This window comes from Micromesistius poutassou, assembly GCF_964030765.1.
Source record: "Micromesistius poutassou genome assembly, chromosome: 13".
Classification (NCBI taxonomy): Eukaryota; Metazoa; Chordata; class Actinopteri; order Gadiformes; family Gadidae; genus Micromesistius; species Micromesistius poutassou.
Window position 1 is genome coordinate 16,813,904 of NC_140283.1, and position 25,338 is coordinate 16,839,241.

General features: G+C 49.7%; 1 protein-coding gene across 1 annotated transcript in view; it reads left to right on the forward strand.

The window, feature by feature from the left end:
* plxnb2b (plexin b2b) overlaps positions 1 to 25,338 on the forward strand; it is a 118,151-nt gene that overhangs the window by 74,128 nt on the left and 18,685 nt on the right. The window contains exons 3-16 of the mRNA XM_084477164.1: positions 10,721 to 11,871; positions 12,211 to 12,390; positions 13,519 to 13,644; positions 14,752 to 14,852; positions 16,871 to 16,997; positions 18,161 to 18,323; positions 19,398 to 19,509; positions 20,512 to 20,623; positions 21,180 to 21,281; positions 21,794 to 21,889; positions 23,448 to 23,535; positions 24,474 to 24,634; positions 24,830 to 24,878; positions 25,298 to 25,336. Of these exons, the coding sequence (XP_084333290.1) occupies positions 10,723 to 11,871; positions 12,211 to 12,390; positions 13,519 to 13,644; positions 14,752 to 14,852; positions 16,871 to 16,997; positions 18,161 to 18,323; positions 19,398 to 19,509; positions 20,512 to 20,623; positions 21,180 to 21,281; positions 21,794 to 21,889; positions 23,448 to 23,535; positions 24,474 to 24,634; positions 24,830 to 24,878; positions 25,298 to 25,336 (2,605 nt within the window). The 5' untranslated portion in view covers positions 10,721 to 10,722. The remainder of the gene's footprint in view (positions 1 to 10,720; positions 11,872 to 12,210; positions 12,391 to 13,518; positions 13,645 to 14,751; positions 14,853 to 16,870; positions 16,998 to 18,160; positions 18,324 to 19,397; positions 19,510 to 20,511; positions 20,624 to 21,179; positions 21,282 to 21,793; positions 21,890 to 23,447; positions 23,536 to 24,473; positions 24,635 to 24,829; positions 24,879 to 25,297; positions 25,337 to 25,338) is intronic.

The window sequence follows — 25,338 nt, forward strand, 5'->3', positions numbered from 1 at the left end:
TTTCTCTTTCGCTCTCGCTCTCTCTTTTTTGCTCTCTCGCTCTCTCTCTCTCTCTCTCTCTCTCTCGCACTCTCTCTCTCAGTGGCACACAAATACAATCTCCTCTTCTCTTTATCTTTTATTATCCAATGTCTGGCCGTCTCATTTAAGGCGCTGACATTTCATATGAGAAACATCACTGCCACAGACCCGTATGAAAACGTACGCGCACACACACATGCACACACACATTGTCACATACACACATGACCACATGCACACACATATACAAACACACACCGACACAGGTGCACACACATTAAGTCCCAAACACACACCCTCACAAAGGTACACACACACACACACACACACACACACACATCAACTCACACACATGCAGACGCACAAACACACGCACACACTTTACCTCACCCATGTACACACACATTAACCCACACACACATAAGCTCACACGTGCAAGAGGAGGAGTGGATACGCAGAGGGAAAGGTCATGCGTGTTCTCCCTGGACTTAATCACCCACTCTCATTGAGTGGCTGGCTGGCTGGCTCACGCTTGATTGATTGTGTGTGTGTGTGTGTGTGTGTGTGTGTGTGTGTGTGTGTGTGTGTGTGTGTGTGTGTGTGTGTGTGTGTGTGTGTGTGTGTGTGTGTGTGTGTGTGTGTGTGTGTTTTATGTGAACATGAATCGTAGTGCATGCAAAGGCAATTGAAACATGGAAGATTGATCCCTTAGGGTGCAATGGACATATGTGTATGCTTTTAAATTCATTTTGTTTTGTGCACATATATATATATATATATATATATATATATATATGCCACAGATCACCTCACATGGTCGGGACACACACGGTGTGAGGGAGAGAGTTGAAAGGGTGTGTTTGGGTGGGTGTTTATGTAGGTCTATATATATATATATATATATATATATATATATATATATACACTGTATACTGTAACCCTATACATAAACACCCACACAAACACACCCTCTCATCTCTCTCCCTCACACCTTGCGGCACCCCATCGTGTGAGCTAATCAGTGGTCTTATCAGGAGGTCTGTAGGGCGGTACCTTGCTCATTACCCACTCATGGCCCTGACAGAGTTTCCCTGGCAGCGAGTCTGAAGGCTCCTTTGAGCTCGACGTTGCCCCTGGGTTTGCAGGGAGCAGGGGGCACCCCAGATCCACTAGTACAGTCACCTTCAAAGACCAAGGAACATGAAGCGACCGATGAAACCTTGAACGAATAAATTAAGAGGCTGGGTCTTAATTTGGCCCACAAACACACTATACTAGATCATCATGTTTGTGGTTTATTTGTGGGGATTAAACAACATTTCGGTTGCCCATTCAGAAGAAACAATAATGGAGCCAGTCAAGTCCATTAGCATCGTTGACACACTGCTCGGCCCTCCTCCATTATTCCGTGCGCTTAGCCGCGTTGGAACGCGCTCTTCCACGCGCGCGCGCTAACACACTGACGGGGCTACTGCGCTACCGCTAAGCGCTTCCTCTGAGAGCGCCCCTCCGGGGTGTCTATGTCTCCGTACTTAGCTGCTCATTAGCGGCTCGACGGTCCCGCCCCAGCCCTGGCCAGGCCAGAGCAGCCGCTGGCAGAGCAGGGCTATCAGAGATTAAACTGAAGCCTCAGCTGCTCAGGGGGGAATGAGGAGGGTGGGGGGGGGGGGTGTACTCCTGTCGCTCAGTGCTGTGCTACAGAGGGCTGATAATGGTGTTTGTTTAGCCATTAGTCAGGCCCTGCTTAGCATCTCCCACCGCTACCCACCACCATCACCTCTGGCAACAGGAGAGGCTTGATGGAGGACGGATGGAGCTTGCGAGTCGGGAGTCAGGGAATCGTGTGATGGAGGGGGGAGGAGGAGGGGGAGGAGGGGGAGTTGGAGGAGGAAGAGGAAGAGGTGAACACAGTAGTTTTGTCCCAGTGCATACAACAAAAAGGGGGGGGGGGAGGGGGGAGCAGAGCAAGGACAATAATGCCCCTTCCACTGGAAGCGGTACCCACACTGAACGATTGCCATGGCGACTGACTGAGTGTGTGACCAGGAGCAAGGGCCCACTACAGCCAGGAGAAAGTCTTCAGTTGGTCCGCGTTTCAACCCTTCCTGCGGCTTTGCGTAATTGAGGATCATTTTGCTCCAAGGAGCCATCAGAATCGCATAATCATCATCCCGTCCGTAAACCGAGAAGAAGAAAACAACTAGAGAATTGAATTAATGAATGCTTCGGGCATGGTGTGCGCGTGTGTGCGCGCGCGTGCGTGCGTGTCCATTGTGCCTTCATGTGATTGTGGGACGGTGGGGTTGTAAGCAGAGTCAGTAACATGAATGTGATACAGAGGGTAAAAGAAAGTCCCCTTTTTTTTTGTTGGAGTGTCTGGTTCACGGTTCTACGTGAACTTTCTCTCCATCAAAGGGTCGTGCGATAAGCTCCCATCGTCCCACTAATTAAAAGTGGCTTAATCTGTTTCCTTCTGCATGACCAGTGGAAATTACTCCTTCCTAGCGGAAGCCATTTAATGAGCTATTTTTTCTTTCATTTTCTTTCACCCTCCGCCCCCCCCCCCCACCACAACTCTTTGAGCTATCCCCATGTTAGCTCCAAACCTGACCTTTTCTTCATATGCTGAGGATGGCAAAGCTAATCTATGGGCCATTAACGCAGGGCCATTTGTCATCACCAAACTGCTTGAATGATACAGGACCCAAAGCTATTATTTTATAACGGCCAGGAAATGGCATCCCACCGCAAGCAGGCTTCCATCTCCAAACCATAGGTATTATAAACAACATGTCGGAGTGGAACTCGTCATTACAACGTGTCTTGCCTCTCTCTCTCTCTCTCTCTCTCTCTCTCTCTCTCTCTCATACTATCCCTCTCTCTCTCTCCTACTATCCCTCCCTCTCTCTCTCTCTCTCTCTCCTACTATACCTCTCTCTCTCTCCCCCTCTCTCTCCCTCTCTCCCTTTCCCTGCCCCCTCTCTCTCTCTCTCTCTCTCTCTCTCTCTCTCTCTCGTTCGGCTCTAACAAGCTCGGACATGGCACAAGATCTCGCTCTCTCTCTGTGTCTCCCTCCGCTGTGACATTTGCACATAATGGACCACCTCCTTACAAGGCGAGATCTACCCGGGAGCGAGGGAGACGAGTTCGGCCCGGGGCCAGTGTAAACACAAGTATGTGGGGGGTGTGGGGGGGGGGGGGTGTTAGGGGGGACTCACAAGGTGAGTCTTTGAAGGCCCCTCTCACTGCTGATACACGGCGTGGACGATGTGCGGCCCAGTCATGCAGCATGTGGGTGGCGGCGGCGGCCAGTGTTGCAGTTAATCACAGAGGGGATCGGTGTTTCTCCTTGAGAGACCCAGCAGGGGGGGGGGGGGGGGGGGGGCACCGGGACTAAACCACGTTACCAGATACCTTCACGGCTCATTGGCTTTATGCCTGTGAAGTGAAATCATTAGAACCAATAAAGTGTGTAATTGATTCCTTCCGAATCCCCAACCGCCGGGGCCCGCCCGCCTGATTATTCTAGCCGCGGCGGCGGTGGCTAGGCGCTGAAACCTACGCGGAGCAGTTTACGGGGCACAGAGGGAGTCTAGGATGTTTACCCCGGGCCTAATGTGCGACGGCATAGCACCTATTCACACCGATAGCCACGGATCAACCAGACAGTTGTTACCTTTATTGCCGCTCATTCTTTCATTTGATGTCTCATGACGCCTCCCTCCGTAACGCTCCACGCAGTATATCGGCTGATAATAACTAGTCTGGGAACGTATAGTGTGTGTGTGTGTGTGTGTGTGCGTCGTCAGGTTTCGACGGCGGGCGCTGTTGGATGAGCAGTTATCCTCCCAACACCTATCTGCAGATCACTGACTCTTCCACCAGTAGCTCTCCAGACAGCTCGTCCAGAGCGCAGAGATATATAAATAGACGGCTGATCTAAAACATGTTTGTGTGGGAGAGCCGACGGGAGCGTTTTGCGGGCGTTCACCATGCATGTCAATATTTGATTGAACCACGGATCTGTGTGTGTGGGTATCGGTGAGCATCTGGGCCCGGTGGTGTAGGTGCTGCGGCTGGGGGCCCCGATGATGGTGGTGATGGGGGGGAGGGGGTGGTGCTGGTGGTGGGGCTGGTGGGGGGGGGGGGGGGGGGTGGCTGGCTCCTGAAGGTGGCTGTTTGACTCGGGGCCAGCCAGTTTAATCAGGTCCCCTGCCTGCGCCAGCTGTGTCCACAACACTGCAAACGGGGGCCGGGCCGGGCTGGCCCCCCCCCCCCCGGCGATCCACAGCCAGGTTAAGGGGGTGGAGGGAGCTGGCTGGCTGGCTTGGGGTGTGGTGGAGGGATTGGCTCATTAGCGTTGTGGTACCCAGGAAAGGAGGCAGCCCATATGGGGAATTGGAGGGGTTGAGAGGGCGTGTTTGTGTTTTTCTGTGTGAGGGAAATCAAGAGAGACGTTTGGGGGAAGGTGTGTGCCGAAAAAGGTGTTTGTGTGTGTGTGTGTGTGTGTGTGTGTGTGTGTGTGTGTGTGTGTGTGTGTGTGTGTGTGTGTGTGTGTGTGTTTGGGTTGCTGTTGTATGGTAGAGGGTTGTGTATACTCATTTTTAGCATTTGTACTTGAAAAACGGTGTCTGTGTGTGTGTGTGTGTGTGTGTGTGTGTGTGTGTGTGTGTGTGTGCCCACACAACTGTCCAGCTGGCAGGAGGCAGATAGCAGGGGCCCTGAGAGGGCCAGCGGAGCGCTGAACACACACACAAACAGACTATCAGTTCTAATGAAGGAGAGCTCTGAGCCCCGAAGAATTCCGTGTGTGTGCATGTCTCAGCCTGGGGACTTCTGCTACTACCCCCTTAAATACACACATTAAAATCCTCCACACACACACACACATTAAATTCACTCACATTCCTAAATCAAAATTGCACACACATTAATGTGCCCCCGCCCCCCACCACCCTCCGCACACACACACATACACACACACACACACACACACACACACACACACACACACACACACACACACACACTTTATGCACACATACACGTACACTTTAGTCACACATACACACACTTTAGCCACACATACACACACGTACACACACACACACACAGACACACACTTTAGCCACACATACGCACACATACACACTCTCACTCACACGCACACACACACACACACACACACACACACTCATACCCTGCTCACTCCCAGAAGCTGACTATAGAAGGAAGCCTCAACATGAGCGAGGTAGCTCGCTAGCCACAAGGCATCCGTCTCCGATGAGTTCTGTTCCTTGGTGGGGATGCTGGGCCTCCGCTGGGGCTCCTCCCACTGTGGCACACAGCGGCCAATCAACAGTCTGCTCTGGACGCGGGCTGAGGGTGAAGCGGGACCCAAACAAATGAACTGACAACTCTTGACAACAGCGAGGTAATCGTTCATATGGATACTGGGGCCGGCCCTCTCTGTCAAAAAAACGGAGCCCCTTTCTTCAGTCTGACAAGGCAACGCACGCACGCACCCACACACTCATTCACTGACTCACTGACTCACTGACTCGTGCACTCACTCACTCACTCACTCATTCACTGACTCACTCACTCACTCACTCACTCACTCACCCATTCACCCACCCACCCACCCATCCACTCACTCACTCACTCACTCACTGACTCGTGCACTCACTCACTCACTCACTCACTCACTCACTCACCCGTTCACCCACCCACCCACCCATCCACTCACTCGCTCACATCCCCGGCCACTAGACCAACAGGTGCGGTGACACCGTGAATTGCGACGCATGAAAGACATCCCAAAGACTTAGTCATTTACACGCTCCCGTGTTCACAGTTCACAGGAACGTTCTCCGCCATTTGCTCTCTGGAAAGGCAGAGTTGAGATGGCGGGGGGGGGGGGGGGGTTTGATGGACAAGAAAATGCTTCCCGCTTTTTTTAAACTGTACTTACGGCGTCTTTCCCCCTTACGCAAACTGTTATCGCAAGGAGCAAGCACAGCCAGTGCTTTTAGGAGATGGAGCTGGAGGGAGATTGGGTGGTGATGGTGGGGGTGGGTGGGGGGTAGTTTGACAATTGAGCACTAACCACAACATCCCTTCACCCCCTCGCCCCATCCACATCCTGCTCAGCTCCCGCCCAGCCAGTCACAAGCAGCGGGAGGGAGGGAGGGAGGGAGGGAGGGGGCTCCTACGGTTGACATGGAACCAATTTAATGCCTCCTCGCTTCTATCAGCGAGCGGGAACGGGAAACAGCTCTGATATGAAGACATTGCGCTCCTACCCACCCCTCAGCACCATCACCCCACCCCCACCCACCACCGCCGCCCCCATCACTGTCAGAAGGCGACATCTGTCAACGGACGTCGCGCGATATGAAAATTGCTGAATGCGAAGGGCCGTCCGTTTGGGGTAATATCCTATTATGTCTTTGTGGGTGGGGGGTGTCATTTTCCCTATTTTTGTATGTGTTTATTTATCGCTTGGCTTTACTCTACATATCAGATTCTAATGAGGCCAAGGAGCACTCTTGCCGGCTTTTAAGAGAAAAAATAAACGGCCAAATCAGCAGTTGTCAGAGTATTGCTGTGTGTGTGTGTGTGTGTGTGTGTGTGAGATCTAATCGTTGTACCACACTGTCACACACTCACAAACACACGCACACACCCCTCCCTCAAACTCACACTTGATCCTGTTGGATGCGGTGCTGGAGACGAGGTGGAGGGTGTGTGTGTGTGTGGTTGTGTATGTGATTATGTGTGGTTGTGTGTTTGTGTGTGTGTGTATGTGAGTGGGGTGCTGTTCAAGAGATTGGTGGACTAGCATGTGGTCAGCCAGGCAGGGCTGACCCCCCCCCAACCCCCAACCAGTGCTGGGAGGCTGGAGGAGGGCTCTCTGTGTGTGGTCAGAACGGGGGATTAGTCTCTGTCAGCATTTCAAACTGCGGGCATGATGCACGTGCCGTGCATGTTTAGACACACACACACACGCACACACACATACACACACACACACACACACACACACGTGTATACCCTCACACACACATACACACACAGGGGCGTCTCTCCTCTCTCTCTCTCTCTCTCTTTTCTAAAACGCGTCCAAATCTATGTGTCCAGGCACACACCTGCCATTTTTCAATTACATTTCATTTTCCCTCTGCTGAGAGCTGCTTTTTCCCTATCCAGACATGTCCTTACGGGTCGGGGAAGAGGCTTGAAGATATTGTACTGTAGCTGTCAGCCAGGGGTGTGTGTGTGTGTGTGTGTGTGTGTGTGTGTGTGTGTGTGTGTGTGTGAGTGAGTAGGTTTATGGCAGGGCGAGAGACCAAACCAGTCAACAGGCACACCTCCACATGCTCACCTCCTCCTCAAGTCTGTGCCTGGCACCTCTGTGGAAATATTTCCCCTCCTTTATGACACAGGGTGTGTGTGTGTGTGTGTGTGTGTGTGTGTGTGTGTGTGTGTGTGTGTGTGTGTGTGTGTGTGTGTGTGTGTGTGTGTGTGTGTGTGTGTGTGTGTGTGTGTGTGTGTGTGCAATTGGGTAATACGACCGTGTGTTTGGGCCACATGAACCAGGTAATCACAGAGAGAGAGACAGATAGAGAGACAGAGAGAGAGACAGATAGAGAGACAGAAAAAGAGAATGGTACAGGCAGATGAATTACTCCTTCAACTGTGCATTGAGATAAGGCCAAGCCCATCTATAAGGGGACAACGATTTTAATTTCATCAATGGCCCGCCATTTTTTAGTTGCGCTTCATTAACCCCTGCTGTTATTTCACTATTATTTATCCTGGCCATTGGGGGCCTCATTAGGCGTGTGTGTGACTGAGTGTGTGTATGTGTGTGACTGTGTGTGTGTGTGTGCGTGTGTGTGTGTGTGTGTCTGTGTGAATGGATATGTGTGTGTGTGTGTGTGTGTGTGTGTGTGTGTGTGTGTGTGTGTGTATGTGAATGTCTGTGTGTGCCGGAATGTGCCGCCGGCAGCGCTGGCTCCTATTTACACGTACATACATTTGGCGAGTGTCTCTGATAATACATCCTCAGAGTGAGCCGTGTGTTTGGGCTGCCTCCACTCATGGGGGGCCCCCAGAGGGCCCCTAGCGTGCGTGGTGGACGTGGCGAGGGGTAGGAAAAGGGAAGGCGTCTGGGACTGGTTTAAGACTGTTTGCGGCGAGAGCAGGTGGAACGCACCCGGGGGTACGTTCCAACTGGTCTCGCACTCAGTCTGACGCCCGCCTACTCTTTGAAGCCGCTCCTAATTCCAGCCTTGTGGATTACGAGACCACGGCAGAGCGGATGGAGTGAGTGATGGAGGTACAGAGAGAGAGAGAGAGAGAGAGAGAGAGAGAGAGAGAGAGAGAGAGAGAGAGGGGAGAGGGTTCTCCATAGAGGACGAACTTCCTTTGAAATGCGTACAGGATGGGTTTTTTCCGGCTCTATTGACCCACAAAGCAGAATCTGAGGGAAGTGTGTAGCGGGTTTTTCTTCTCGCATTCCGGAGGTGGCTTGTAGGATTTGCATGAATGAAGTGAAGCCCTCTTTGAAGTGAAATTTGAGTACAGTGGACCTCAGGTTTTCCAAAGTACTGCAACCCATATGTGAGAATTGATTTGCTGCTATGTGTTTTATAAAAATGTGGCGGCGAAAAATGCAACCATTGATTGTTCGCACAACTGACCCTCTGGTTTAACAAAAGGAGACCACAATATGTCTCAAACACAGACTTCCATTTATGCCGTTTGATTGTTTGGCTGGTAACTGTATCAAACAAAAGCCACTTTATTGTCCAGCAACTCAGCAACTCAGCAACTAAGCAATTAAGTCATTCACCCACCCACACACACAGGGAGCAATCATGCCTTGATGGTGTGAAATCACCATACTAGGCAGCTAACCAGCGACCGCCATCCTCTGGACCCGCTGGGGTCAAGTGCGTCGCTCATGGAAACCTCTGGACACTTAACCGCCTCCTGGTTACAATTGCCAGGTGACCTGCTCTACCCTTTGAACCATTGTCGCCCTTATTTTAAAACCTGTCATTTCTCTTGTTTGGCTAATGCACTAAGAAACGTGGTTGAGTTTGTAGCGGATTCAATTGGTTGACTCCCGGTCATAAGGCACTGGGTTCCCGGTTTCCACAGCCTACCTGGAGGCCATCCTAGTGCACTAGGATGCCTTGCACTAGGATGGCTTACAATAGGTTCCTTCACGTATCAGAATTCACTGTAAGTTGCTTTGGCTAAAAGCGTTTGATTGAATGAAATGGTGAAAAGTGTTACGTGTGCATTCCTGGCGTCCTCTGGTTCCTGGTAAAGTTCACATTAAGGTCACACTAACCCAGGAGGTGGTGTAAGGGAGCTTGCTTTGTTGTTTCTTTCAAGGCTTTCCAACTCATCCAAGGCGGCGCCAATGAAGCTCTTCAAATGCTACGATTTTAGCATTAGCTAGAACGGGCCCCCGGGTCCTCTTACTCAGTAGATAGACAAAAGATGTCCGCTTTCTGGTGTTACATCTGAGCCTGTAAAAGACAAGTGCGTCAATGTGGAAAAATGCCTTTGGCGAAAGGTCCAACATGATAATGACGTTTTAAAGGTTTAAAGTTGTTGGGCGTTGTTGGTTAAATTTGGTGGCCGCGGCAGTGTTTGCCCTTTTCTCTCCCCCATTAAACGCTATTAGATGAAACAATAAAAAAGAAAATGACCACAACACTCCCACGACCGGACAAGCACCGCCAGGGATTTATTTAACTGTGTCATTTCAGTTTTAATGGCATCATGCAAGGTATGAATTAAAAAGGGCAGGATGCACACTTCGCCCAGCATAATGGGTTTTTATAGAAAGGAAGAATGGGGCAGCAGAAATAGCCAACCAAAAATCTGGGGGGTGTGTGTGTGTGTATGTCTGTGTGAGAGAGATAGGGGAGCTACTACAAAAAGGTAGTGTCTGTTAAAATTCTCTGTGTCTGACCTATTTGACCTTTTGACTGTGATGACTATTCTGCCAGACACTTTTATCCAAAGTGACTAGGCATACACTGCACCGAATTCTGAGGTCAGTGAGCGTGAACACAAACACACAAACATGCGCATGGTGACCATTTTAGGCAATGATATTATAACTTATGGCTTTTCATGCCTCGGAGTAACATGTTTATTTTTTACATTTTGGGTAGTGCCAAGAAGAAAATGAGGCTGGCATCTGGCCACGCCTCACATGAGCTTCTGGGTCTTGCGATTTGCGATTTTGTTCTTGGCATGAATCTTTCTCCTCCGCTTAATCTTTCCTTCCCAATGTCGAGTTGGTTCAAGTGAAGCGCAAACGACGGTTTCACCCTTAAATAAAAGTTAGACGATCAAAAGTACATTTAAACAGGTGTGCTATCAAAGGGACGATAGCACACCTATTAAAAATGTAGTTTTGATCCTTATGTTCTACTTTCATCAAGGCAACAAATTCCCACTAAAACCAGACATAAGCCCAGTACAAAATACTCCCCTGTGAGATAGTTCTGTGTTCATGCATCAAAATCCTATTCCTGATAATGACCTCCGCTGTAAAAAATCCCTGTGGTTCAAAAAATACATTCCAGAGATACGTGTCAATGACTATAAGCGTCCCTCCCAGAGTACAGTGTTTATAAAATTGCTCTTTTCTTTCTCCCCATTACAGAGATGGCAAGCCGGCTTTCCCTCCTCCTCCCCTTCCTCCTTCCCATCTGCCTGTCGGTGTCACGGGGCGAGCAGGAGACCCAAAAGGTCCCCCAGCTGTCCTTCACCACCGAGACGCCCATCAACAATGTGGTGCAGGACCCGGGCAGCGGCCGCATCTACCTCGGTGCCGTCAACGCCATCTTCCAGCTGGGGCCCGCCCTCAACCAGGAGGCGCGCACCGAGACGGGCCCCAAGCTGGACTCCCGGACCTGCACCCCTCCGCCCTCGGCCTGCCAGGACACCAGACTCATGCCCAACCTCAACAAGCTGCTGCTGGTCCACCCGACCAACGGCTCTCTCATCGTCTGCGGCAGCCGCTACAAGGGCATCTGCTCGCTGCTCAACCTGACCAACGTGGAGCAGCAGCTGTACTACAGCGACAGCAAGGGCGAGAAGACCTACGTGGCCAGCATCGAGGACAACGTCAACGTGGTGGGCGTCATGTCCACGTACCACCTGAAGGACACCCCGGACGAGTTCAGCGTCTTCGTGGTGGGCAAGGGCTACGGGCGGCAGGACAGCACCAAGCTCATCAGCACCCGCATCCTGGAGGACTGGCGCGAGTGGGTGGTGTTCGAGAGCATCGTGGAGGCCTCGGCCGTGCAGACGGCGCCCTTCGCGCCCAAGCACCAGCACGACTTCCGTCACGCCTTCAAGGACGACGGCTTCGTCTACTTCCTGTTCTCCAGGACGCGGGACGGGACGGACAACAAGAACCTGACGTACGTGTCGCGCATCTGCGAGTCGGACAACAACTACTACTCCCACACGGAGCTGATGCTGAGCTGCGGCCCGGGGAACCGCTACAGCAAGGTGCAGGCCGCGTACGTGGCCATTCCTGGCAAGGAGCTGGCCCAGAGCTTGACGGAGTCGGGCCAGAACAGTAAGGTCAACCACATGGAGAAGGTGCTGTTCATGGTGGCCAGTTCGCCAGACGAGGACGGCGACTCCAACTCGGCCCTCTGCATGTACCCGCTGAAAGCCATAAATGTGGGTCTGCAGGACATCATCAACGCCTGCTACTTCGAGATGGGGACAATCGGTGGGAAGCCAGCGGTGGACATCCCCTACTCGTCCAAGAGGGACGAGTTCTGTAAAACCCCGATTGCTGTAAGTGCTCCATTGTTGTGTTGGCAACAACAACAAACAACTCAAATGCAACCGTTTGACAAAAGTACAGAGCATTGTAAGTGGTGGTAAAAAAGTATTAGTAAAAATGGCATTTTGAGAATCCCATTTATGCGGTTCCAATAATTTGTTCAAGGGTGATGTTGCTTGTGTCAATTGGTCCATATTACTCCTTTATGGCTCTTTCATACACTACTTATACCTTTGGTGCTGGGGCTGCATTAGCATAAGTACAGTGCGTAATCGGTTCAGTACAGAGTTATAAGTAACCATGTATTTGAAAGTACTGTGAATAGAAATGTTTTTTTTCTTTCCTTTTAGTCAGATACAATGGCAAAGTGTGGTGAAGACTTCTTGCCTTCTCCTCTGGCCAGTAAGCCTGAGTTTGGTCTGAAGGGTCAGTACATGGAGGTCAGGGGCTTGCTGACGGCTGTGGCCATCGCTGTGGAAAACGACCACACCATCGCCTTCTTGGGAAACGACCAGGGCGAGGTCTCCAAGGTAAGACTCCACTCTGCCCTTTGACAATTCACTGTTTAGGCTCTTAGAAGCTAGCAAATATAAAGAGCAGGCGTCTGCGTGGTCATTGCGTTGCGTGAACGTGGAACCATCGAAAGGTTTGCCCATCGATGGGAGTCAAACAGCCCATATTGAAAAAGAGACTTCTACATTCGAACTTTAGTGCAGTTGCGGCGGAGTGTGACAGTGTATATAGTGATTGAAGAAACTCTCGCACTCAGCAACTTACAAAAGAACACCTTGCTTGGTCACATATTCGAAAGTTGCCGTAAGTAGTCAAACACCTAACCGACTATCTACTCCGCCATTCTGTGCTATAGGCAACTGTAATGGGCCCTGTGTAAAGCGCGCTGCACAGTCGCGCATGAGAGAACGCACGAGCCGCGCATCAGGCAAAATTGCGGTCACGTGTCCCGCGCATGGGCTGTCGCACCGTCCTTTTTCAAGGCGCGTCTGATGACTCGGATCCGCACGATTTTTGTCACTTGGCGTACGAGCGGACAGACAGACCGGAAAAACCACAGAGAGCAAGAATGGATGATTTCGAAGGAAGAGTTGCTGAGCAAGTGCGCCTCTACAGGAGTCTGTATGATACGGATCCGATGATATCAGATCCGATGTGACTATTTTTTTTCAACGATTACAAAAAAGTTCTCTAAGCACAGGTGGTATGTGTCTGGTGATCATACTGGCTATAGAATCTATAACTACTGGCCCATCAACTATTGTAATGTAATGTGGCCTCCGTAATAGCAGATTTAATATTGACTACGCCACTCTCGATTACAAGGGTGAGAGAGTCTGGTGATCATACTGGCTATAGAATCTATAATTACTGTCCCATCAACTATTATTTAAGCACAGGTGAGAATGCTCTGTTCAGGAGAAGACTGCACGTACTGGCGTGTCTCAGATCTGCAACTATATATGCTTGCAGCACGATAGTGGGCGTGAACTCGTACGGGAAATTGCGTACGGGCGGGCAATACGCGACTGTGCAAAGCGCTTAACTCTCCTCCGACGGGTTACTTTAGGATACACAGACAACGTGTTCCACACGTTCCACAGACAACGTTGTGATTTGATTGTATGTTTTACCAAACCCTCCAGGCCCACCTGAAAGCCACATCTGAAGTCTTTGGCAAGAGCCCAGGACTAACCGCGGGAGAACGGGTGAACAAGAACCTCTTCTTCGACCATGGAGAGGACTACCTTTACATCACCACTGAGAAAAAGGTGCGTCTGCTCTGTGCGGCATCGCAGTTGGCACTAAATCGTTTAGCCAACCTTCTGAAACATGAGGGAAAGACTGTGTGGGTTTTTCTGTGCACATATTCTCACTTATTCGAGATGTGTGCCAAAAGTCAGTGCAGTCCTGTCAGGTCACAGGTCAACGGTCTCTTTTATCGTGGTCATGTATTAAGTGCACTTTCTGAAGTGCCCAATAGAGTCATTTGATTTAGAAATAAGCAATAGACATATGCCATTAGCCATTTGCGTCCCCCTTTTTTCTACCACCACTTTTTGCTTTAGACGTGTGAAGCATGAAATAAATGACTGTTCTTTCAATTTCAATCAATAAACCCTCCCATCCCAGTCCCCTCTGAGGGATATCAGCATCCCACCATTCGCGGCATTAAACACGGGCATGCGATGACCTTTGCGTGGTTAAAATATTTACTTTAATTGGCATTAGTAATTGGCATTTAACAGGAGATGCAAGGCACCGACACAGATGCTGCCGTTAATGGGAGAGCCTAATGAAGAAGGTCTGCTGGAACCCTGTAGGTCAGAAGCAAACAGGCGGTTCGCTCCACTGACACAATGTATGTGTTCTGACTGAGAGGGACGAGTGTCGCATCTGCCTCTGACGACGACGACGACAATGTATAAGAAATGACGTTTGTTAAATAGAGAATCTGATGTCACTGTACATTGTGGCTCCACTTGTTCCAGTGTTGGCGACGAGTTTAAGTCTGACCTTCTAGACAAACATTGAGTAGTTGTTTACTTCCAGCACGGCTTATTGTAAAGGATGCAGACGCAGACGCAGCCCGCAATTCTACAAAGTACAAAGTAGATGCAACAGGAATTTCAAAGACTGAAAGATCACAGGGATAAGTGTGTCCATATAACTGCAGGCGAAGCGAACAATGCTGTGAGTCCATCCATTTACGTTAAACAGGGAGGAGAGTGGCTTCAACAATGTCAACTGGCGAGCTCACATACAAAGCAGCTATTACCAGAATCACACCTCTATCATTTCGTCTCCACAGTCCGCGGGCCGCCGTGTGGAGACGAGCGTAGTGTGCTAAGCATTTGATTTGTGTGGGGTTACTTCAGATCACCAGGGTGCCGGTGCAGACGTGCAACCTGAAGACGGACTGCCAGTCCTGTATAGATCTGAAGGACCCCTACTGCGGCTGGTGTGTCCTGGAGGGCAGGTAGGGGGTCTGCCGCATGTCACACCCACCGCACACAAGCACACACGCATGCGCACACGAGGACGGATGCACGCAAACGCAAACACATACATTATTATTAATGTTTATTTGATGTGGACATAGCAATTACATTGGACAAACCAGATGCATTGTTTGAGTGTTTTAGCACATGTGCTAATTCGCAACACTTGTCCACAGGTGTCTTTTGAAAAGATAGAACAATTAAAATAGAAAGAAAGGAAAGAGAAAAACCATACAAAAAAACAAAAACAACAAATACAAGCATTGTTACATGTTAATTACATACATACTCTACAGAGCAAAGGCAACATGATCAAGCAATCATCCAGTTAAGAACTATGCACATACTATGCACTATGCACATGCACATACATACGCAAACACAAACAAATGCTCACACACACACACACACACACACACACATACACACAAATACACACTCACGGAAACACACTCACGGAAACACTCACTAACTACACCAGTCATACATATTGTATACTCACATAAAACTCACACACAGAGGGGAAATGCATAAACACTGGGGGCCACAGGAAGGTGAGCAATGAAACAGTGCCTGAGCATCACCCTTCTGTACACCATATAGATCACATTGAGGCCATTTGTGCCTGTGTACGTGTGTGTGTGTGTGTGTTTGTGTTTGTGTCTATGTGTGTCTACGTGTGTGTGTGTGTGTGTCTGCGTCTGTGTGTGTGTGTGTGTGTGTGTGTGTGTGTGTGTAGCCGGAGGGAATTTCACTTGTTTGTGGGGATGATGGTGGTGAAGGTGGTTTGCGGTGTAATTTACTCCAACCACCGCATATTTATCCGACGCTTCCAACCCTGGGGGCGTCTTATTGTGTTTTACGGTGATCCGCCCTCAGGGATGAGCCAGAAAGAACTAGAATTATCGTGTCATCGCTTTCCTTACACTAAATAAAAATCATAATCATCACCATGCCTCACGAAAAAAAAGGACGCTGAAGTTACGACTTCTCCCCGTTCCACTTTGCCTTGTTGTGTCGATCATTCTTACTTCTGTTGGGTTTCACCGGTATTCAAATATTCCTCTTTGTCGTTTCACGCAGTGAGTCCCTGTATATTTATGCCGGTCTGTTGTGGGCTTGGCAGGATTTTAACAGTAACATTTACAGTATCATTTAACAGCACACATACATCTCTCCCTTAGTCCTTGTGCTGCTGCGGGACTCGCACATTCATCCTCGGAAAACACAGGGCGTTGAAAGGGAATTGCGGGAGAAGCAAATTACCCACCAGGGGTCGAATAGCTTTGGCGAGAACACCACGCCGATATAATATGAATATTATAATGAAACATAAAATATAATTGTCCGTGTGAATGTTGTACAAGTAGTAGCAGGAGTACATTCCCATTAGCTGAAGGTCCCTTGGCTTCCACGCAAGCAATGTGGAAAGAAAAAGTGCTCTCTTAAAGACTTAAGAACCTTATTGAGATTCACACGCCGACCCCGCGTTCAGCCTTTCAGGTGACACTTGAGCCACAATGAATTGTGATGAGCGCCGGCTGAAATCCCATCGATTTCTGCTCACCCAACAAGACGCCTGACATGAGGCTGTTGGGCACAAATTGATGTTGCAGGGATCAAACTCATGTCTTTATATATATATATTTATGTCTCTTCCGTGCCCTCTTTCATCCACTCTTCCCTGCTTTATTACCTTGAACCAGAAACCAATACACGGTTTAAATTCACAACAACAAGAACGAAAAAACTCGAACCCACAACCCTGGCAGTGTCAACGGCACCCTCTTCCAGTTGACATCGACAGGATCATTGCAGATTTGTGTTTGGCTGGTGGCGTGTAGCGTGATTGTGTGTGTGGGTGATGAGTGCGTGTGCGCGTACAAATGCGCGCGCGTGTGTGTGTGTGTGTGCGCACGACCTCGCGGTGACGGTGTGGCGGGCTGACATGAAAGGATCGGCGGCTGAACGGCGGTCTCTGGTCTCTTGTGTGAAGGTGCACGCGGCGTTCCGAGTGCCGCAGGGCGGAGGAGAGGAACGGCTGGCTCTGGAGCCCCAGGAGGGAGTGTGTGAAAATCCTCTCCTTCTCCCCCCCCAACCTCTCCTGTCACAAGACTCAGCAGGTAGCCTCGCCCCCCCCCCCCCCCCCTCCTCTCTCCCCCTCCCATCCCCCCCCCGTTCTTCATCACACTAGTCTCATTACAGGACCCTTCCTTTCAGTTTTCGTCTCTCTTCATCCATCACTCTCCTCTTTGTCTTTTCATTGGCACACGCACACGCCCATGTTCACAGCCCCGTCACGCACACACGCACACACACACACACGTCGGTGCACACATTTGGACGCACACAAACACACACATCAAGACACACTTAAACGTAAACGCATGTAGGCGTACACACGCACACGCGCACAGAGACATTCGGACAAAAACACATTCGGACATACACACGCACGCACACGCACACACACACACACACACACATACACACACACGCACACACACGCACACAAACACATACATTCGGACAAAAAACAATCAGAGACACACACACACACACACACACATATACACACATATACACATAAATTAGGACACATATATACACACTCACACACACACACACACAGCAAGGATAATAAAGCGCCTTCCATTGTGTAGCAGCACTCCAGGGCTCTCTGTCTTTGGCTCCATATTGATCCGACCAGATGACTCCAAACTGGCTTCTAACTGACTATTATCAGCCACTTGGCCGTGCTTACCACTCAGCCATTACACATTTCTCAAGCCCTCCTCCCCCTACGCCTCCTCCTCCCTCCTCCTCCTCCTCCTCCTCCTCTCTGACCTCCTTCCTCCTCCACCTCCCTGCTCACCCCCCCACCACCATCACCCATACCCTTAATTCTATCAGTCCAGTGAAGTCTGAACTCTGGAATAAGGCTGGATCATACTCTGACTGTAGTCATATTACATGCAAGCTTTTTCTGTCAAATACTCCTTGATAACATGGCCAACACTACCACTCTGACAGAAATCAGTCAATTCAAAAATATATCATCTGTTTACAAGCTCTTTATGAAAGCAAGTGAAAATAGCAGTTAAGTTTAAAATGATGGAGCCTAAAAAAAACAAAACGATTAAATTGAAATCAAATGATGTGGCCCATATGTGTGGCCAGGTAACAAGGTCAGAGTTTCAATTGAAGATGCTAAAATATGATTTGTATTATTCGATTGCGCTGTATTCACTCATCTCCATGTGTGTGTGTGTGTGTGTGTGTGTAGGTGGAGATCAACATCCCTTCCCTCCCCACCATCTCCGCGGCGGACCGCCTGCGCTGCGTCTTCCAGGAGGACTTCAGGAGCAAGGGCTCCATGTCCGAGACGGGCCAGGTCACCTGTGACCTCCCAGACCCCGCGCACATACCGGCCACGCCCGAAGACCAAGGTGGGCACCGCCACCGCCACCCGATTGGCCTTCTTCCCCTGGCGGCCGTCTCGGTTCTAAACACCAGAAGGGAGAGGAAAGTGAACCGCGGTGTTGAGTTCCCTCACCCTGCTGGCGTTAGGAACCAAGATGGCAGCTCTGTGAATAAGGCCCGCACTCTCAAATGACTGACAAAATTCTTCGAAATTTGTGTTAGAGTAGCGCTGTGTGGACCTGTGTGTTTGTCACTTTGTTTGGTTATCTGTAATGACATTGTTGCCGTCAATATTTGTCATGACTACACTGTCGTTTCTAGTGGGTTCCCTACCCCTTATGTGAGACTGTTTCTTTACGCTGAAAGTCCACGGCAATTGTTGTTGCAATATTGACTTCACAAGTGAAACTCATCCGATAGCCATTAACGTTTAAGTGTTCCCTGCCAGGGAACACTTGATCAGAATTGAGTCGGGCAATCTTGATTTACACCTGTCTGAATGTGTGAGCTCGCTAGACAACTTGTTAAGACAGAATCCACATGGAGCCTCACAAGATGGTAGTTAAGCAAAGGTATAGCTATATAGCTTCAGCAGTATGACGATAAATAGTTATTTCATCATTTTGGGCAAATGATTGCAAAGCTATGATACATTTTCAAGACCAGTCAAGGCCAATTTCCTAACACTTAATTAAAAACATATGTTCTTGTATTGCTAATTGCAGTCGTATTACTTAAGGATACATTTTCTCAAGGAGACGATCTGACGGTCTGTGGTGTGCTCAACCTGAAGTGAATATCCTAAATTCCTCAAAAACTCAGACTGATTTGTTGTCAAATAGTTGTGCAAGGGAGTGTTTTTGTAGGAGGGTGAGGTCACCCCATGTGATTCGCTCACTCAAGTGGGGGTGCCACTGAAACTGTTAGAAGTGTTTGGTTTGACCTCCATTTAAACCTCTTTCTCTCTCTTTCCCTCTCTCTCTCCTTTGACTCTCTCCCTCTCTCGGTCTCTGTTTCTCTCTCTCGCTCTCGCTCTCTCTCTCGCTCTCTCTCTCTCTCTCTCTCTCCCTCTCTCTCTCTCTCCCTCTCTCTGCCATCAGATTTTGTAGCCGTGCCGGTCAAGATCTTCGTCAACGACACGGTAGAGCTGGCCACCAGAGAGTTCAAATTCTACAACTGCTCGGCCACCGTGAGGAAAGCTGAAAACACGCCGTGAGTATGGCTCGGCTCGCTCTCCCCCACTCGTCCTTGCTCTCCCCCGCTCGTCCTCGCTCTCCCCCGCTCGTCCTCCCCTCATCCGTGAGACCCGAGCGCGACACAAACCCAATCAAAGCTCCAGCAGACAACCTTCATTCAAATGAATTGTGCGGCGAAGGTGTCTGTGTATAAATTGTGATGCGTGACTGACGACGAGGAAGGAATGCACCTCTTGCAGTGTTCTCTGCCTCCTTTTCATTTACCAAGCTGGGAAATTGCCTGAGTTTCCTTTTCATTAATCAAAAGATGAAAGTCGATCTGCGCTGGCTTCCTGCGCGCGTATTTATTATTTTTTCAATCCGGAGGAATGTTTGATGAACGAGCTTTGTTTAGGAGAGGTTGCCAAGATCCATTTAAATGCCGGCAACAGGGATTCTGTGGCCCGACGCTCTATGATGAGTTTGCATGTTTTGTTCATTTTGTTTTCCTCACTTCCTCTTGTTTATTTGACTGGGAATGTGTTTGACTCTAAAAGCATGTTTTGAGGTCTTGTGAGGGACTACCAGCTCGAGGGTTTTGGGTTCAAACCCCCGATAGCCTCAGTCTACCTGTAGTAGGCATCCTTGAGTAAGTTGCCTACTAACCCCTACCTGCTCTTTCAGAATACACGCCGAAGGGAGTTTTCACATGTAGTTCCTTTTAAATTAGCCAAATATATATTTGACAATATTTTTTTGGCATATTTGCTGCAAATCTGTTTTCATCCTCAACGCAGGCAATTAATCAATGCTCTGACATAAAAATGAATAAATCCAGTATCTGTGGCTGTCGCCGGCCTTAATGAGACCACCCAATCATGTCGTTGTGTGATGTGGGTGAGGGGAGGGGTGGGATTTCTTCGGTCGGATACTTCCAAAATCTCAAAACACTTCCAACTCTGTCTGGCGTCTCTAATGTTAAACGAGTCCACGGTAAACGGTGTACCGTGCTGATGTAAACCTGTGGTTTGCGTGCTAGGTGCATGTCGTGCGTGGTCAGCCCCTGGGGGTGTCAGTGGAACGCCCGCGACCACACCTGCAGTGACACCAACGACACCGTGAACGGACCCCACATCATCAAACAGCGGCAGGTCAGTCACGCGTCACGAGTACTCGACTCCCAGTCCACAGGTTCTGGGTTCGAATCCCACCCGGATGTCCGCGGGGGGTTTTACCTTTGGGTGTCCTCGAGCAGGAAGCCCAATGTCTGGTTGTTTACATTTCATTGAAGATAATCCACCGTATGTCGCAAAAAATAAGTGTCTACTAAATGGTGAAAGACTCGTTTTCTATAGTAACCTCCAATGAACCAGCCGCAGTTAGAAACTCACTATTTATATTCAAATGTCCCTTTCAAAAGGACCATACATTTTGCGGCGAATAAGACATTTCATATTTGGTTGTGTTTATACAAAAAGAGCAGAGAGTTTATCCAATAATCCGGAAATCATATATCAGCCGCCACCAGCTTGTTCTTGGTCGGCTGACCGCAATTTACAAGTCAGCAGATTTCCGCAGAGCGCTGCACTTATCTCCGCGCCCTGGTTGAGTGTCTCCCTTAAGTGGCTCCCATATTTTAAAATGTAAATGTCGCGGGGTGGCAGCCAGCTTTTTGTGATCTCTGCGATGGCGCCGTGTCTCCCCCAGGACCTGCGGTGCCCCCGCTTCGAGAACCCGGACCCCGTGCTCATCCCCGTGGGCTTCCGGACCGTCATCGGCTTTGAGGGGATCAACCTTGACCAGTACCAGGTACACACACAACCCCTCGCCACCGCCGCTCGGCACTCAATCTAATCTCCAGCGAGGATCCGTTTGCATCATGCTCAAAAGAGTGAGCAAGAGAGGAGAACAAACCTCCGGGGCAAAATGAATTCTCTCCTTGGACGTCTTTTGTCGTTCCTTTTAAGGTTTAAGGTGTGCGGAGTCTTGGGGCCTCCCTAGGGTGCTGGAAGGGAGATAGAAGTCCCCTTTTTAATAAGTCGCAAATCAACTCTTCTCTCTCTCTCTCTCTCTCTCTTTTTTCTCTCGCTCCCTCTCCTTCTCTTTCTCTCTGTCCCTCTCTCCCTCTCTCTCTGTCCCTCTCTCTCCCTCTCTCTCTGTCTCTATCTCTCTCTCTCTGTCTCTCTCTCTCTCTTTCTCTCTGTCTCTCTCTGTCTCTCTCTCTCTCTCTCTCCGTCTCTCTCGCTCTCTCTCTCTCTCTCTCTCTCTCTCCCGCTCTCTCTCTCCCCCCCCATTGTGTGTTTTTTCGTCTGGCCCCCCAGGGAAGAGCCTTTACGATAGGAACTGAGCTGATGCGTAGCGCGGAGGAAGAGGTCACGTCGGGGGTGGGCCCGTTCTACAGCTTCGATGGCTTTGAGGTGAGTCTGGATCTTAATGCTAATGAACAAACCTAGTTCCTCTAGTTACTTTGATAATGTGAGCTATTGAATCTACATATAACCCCCCCCCCCCCGCCAAGCGTGAGGGAGTTAGACCGGAATATTCCAATTTATATGCCGTACTTGATTCTCCACTGAACTGTAAGGTTTTCATCGTTGTGCACTGGGTTTTGACTTATCCTCGTGCATGTATGGTAGAATATCAGGCTGTGTGTACGTGCGTGCGTTTTTACGGCAGCCACGCCAAGTAGCTTATCTGGGAACCGAAGCGGTGTCATTTTGGTGTATCATTTATTTGAAAGAGTTTGTATATACCTGTCTTTCCTGGTCTCCGAGGACCTTATGTGCTTAAGCGGATCATCCCACTCTCTGATGGCGTTGCACTGTCTGCCTCGACGCTGTTTAGACTACGTCTGAACGCTCACACTAACAGCACCACAACCAGGAATGCGGCCAGCTTCTCTTCTCCAAACGAGTTTTTAGCTCGCAATTCAAACGCCGAGGGACCGGAGGTTACTGAATGAAAGTCAATGACTTTCTTTACGGTTTGGAGCGAATGAATGAATGCAACGCACTGAGAGAATTGTAATTTAGGCGGTTTGAAGCGGCGGGTTTTTTAACGGTGCAGCGCTGTATGCATAATAACTGGACACTGGAAGAAAAATGCAGAGGTGTTATAAAAACAGGCCAGGATGGACCAGTCTGGGTTTCACCGTGGAAGTGGTGCTGGAGGTTTTATTTGACAGTTGGTCAGACAGACATGGTGGTGGTGGGGGCAGTGGTGGTGGTGGTGGTGGTAGTGGCGGTGGTGAAGGTGGAGTCAGGCGAGCAGATTTGATTCTGACAGTTAATGTTCCATCAGTCAGAACTGAATTGTGTTATTATGGAAATACTTTGACAGCATTGACAGTTTTGTTATATAAGAGCTTTGAATCTATTTAGGGCATTCAAATTCCCGGCGTAATGCCCTTAAATGACAGCGCTTTGTGATTGAGCAGTCTGGTTCATGATTCCTCTGTGTACAACGCTATTAGTTGTTTTTACCCTGATTGACATGTGGGGGTGGAACGTTCCAGTGTTGAGCTGCAGGAGGGTCCAATTACAATTCAGCCTCCTAGCCCTAAAGGTCTGGGGACCCTAAAACTAAAGCACAGGCAGGTCTGGGGTTTAACAGTCGATCCTCTCGGTTTATGCCTATCAAACCCCCCCGGGAGGCAGTGTGGAGGTACCTTTGGTGTTCTCTAGCCCCATCTATTGGTCGGGCTTTACTCCCCGGAACCGATTGAATTGTTAAGATTCTTTGTGGTGGGGAAAACTAAAGCAGTTGCCTAGCCCCGAGCGATGATATTTTCCACTGTGTTTTTTTTCTACACTTGAACGTCTGCCAAACGCAGGATGCTTCTTTTCTCTTTTTTTTTTTTTCGAAGGCGTGGGCTGTTGGCTCTCTGTGCCAGAGATTCTGTATATTTTCGAGGAGACTGTCATTAATCACCGTATTCTGTATCAATAATTCATTTTCCTTGTGTCCGTTCTGTAGTTTTCCTACGATAAATCACAGGAGACCAACGTTCTGTTCTACGTGAAGGACAAGGAGTCTGGAAAAAAGATAGACAGCACGCTGAACGGTATGCTTGCACATATTAATAGCCTAGCTTACACAATGCAATTGTTCTGTGTTTATATGTATATATATATGTGTGTGTGTGTGTGTGTGTGTGTGTGTGTGTGTGTGTGTGTGCATGAGTGCGTGTCTTTCTTTGTGTGTGTGTTGGGGGGGGGGGTCTGTGTGTGTGTGTGTGTGTGTGTGTGTGTCTGTGGCAGTGTATGTGTGTGTGTGTGTGTGTGTGTGTGTGTGTGTGTCTCTGTGTGAAGCTACAATGGAGGAAGAACGCTTTGATCTCAAATTGAAAACTGTAATGAGAGTAGATTGGTAATGGCTACATTAATTTAGACCACCCAGCGGTCGGTGACAACACACTTTCTCCCACAACAACATCTGAGCGCAGATACAACACGCAGTGTTCATCAAATGTCTAATTACCTTTGTGTCCCTCGCTCGGTTTGAACAACAACAAACTCAGACAAAAACTAACTCTGGCATCCTTACTTTTCACTTATACAATTTAATATAATTGAATACAACACGCGTGTTGTTAGGCTTGTAAATGCATGTTTTGTTCACAATGAACTTTAAGCTCACGACGAATGTTGTCATAAAGACTCGCGGAATACTCAATAATTATAATTATCATCGTTTTCTCTTTCTCCCTTACACCAACATCACCACCGCTGCCTTCATCATCACCCCCACCACCATCACCACCTCCTCCATCATCATCACCCCCACCACCACCACCATCACCACCACCACCACCACCACCATCACCACCTCCACCACCAACCTCCGTCACCACCTCCACCTCCACCACCAACCTCCGTCATCACCACCACCACCCCCACTTCCACCTCAACCATCACCGTCGCCATCATCACATCCATCACCACCACCGCCACCCCCATAACCGGCACTGACACCTCCACCCCCGCCTCCCTGACCACGCAGTGACCCTCTACAACTGCTCCAACGGCCGGCAGGACTGCAGCCTGTGCAAGAACTCGGACCCCAAGTACCGCTGCGTGTGGTGCGGGCGCACAAAGTCCTGCGTCTACGAGAACTTGTGCAGCCAGCGGTCCGAACAGTGCCCGGACCCCCAGATCACTGACGTGAGTAATGCTCTCATCCTCCCCCACCACCACCACCAGCTGCCCCCCCTCCCCCCCCCCCCCCGGTACGATGCGTACGCGTCGTTCTAATGAGCAGGGAAGGGGCCGATGTCCTTGGCGATAAGCTAGGTAGATCTGAAGCGGTCGACGCCCGAACTGGGGGGCTCCCGTTCGTGTCTCACAACGTGACTGAAGCGGGGCGCCTTCTCCCTCGCCGCGTTCCTCCCATTCATGTTCCCCAGCGGTGAGATGGTTGGGAGCTCAATGTCACTGATTAGAAGCTAATTCATAGGCAGGCCCTCCCTGGCAATGTCACCGTCAACACGCGTAATCAAACGCGAGCGCGAGCGCGAGCGCAGGAGCAGCGAGGCAACACAGTCAAGGAATGCCGTTTTTCATTAGTTTTGTTTCTTTCTCTCCCCGCGTTGGGAAGCGGCAGACGTGTGTTTGATCAGCAGGCTCCGTCTGGGCGCCGGCGTGCACTTGAAACGCCCCCGCGCCTTATCTCGCTTTCACTTTTCATCAAGACGACTTTTCCCCTCGGCTGTCCGGATTCCTCTCCGTTCCTCCTCCCGCCCCTCCTCTCCTTCGTCTTTTGAGCGCTCTCTCCTCTCTCTCCTTTCCTCTCCCCACCCCCCCCTCCTTTCCTCCGCCCTCCACCAGATCACCCCCGCTACGGGCCGATGCGCGGGGGGATCCTCCGT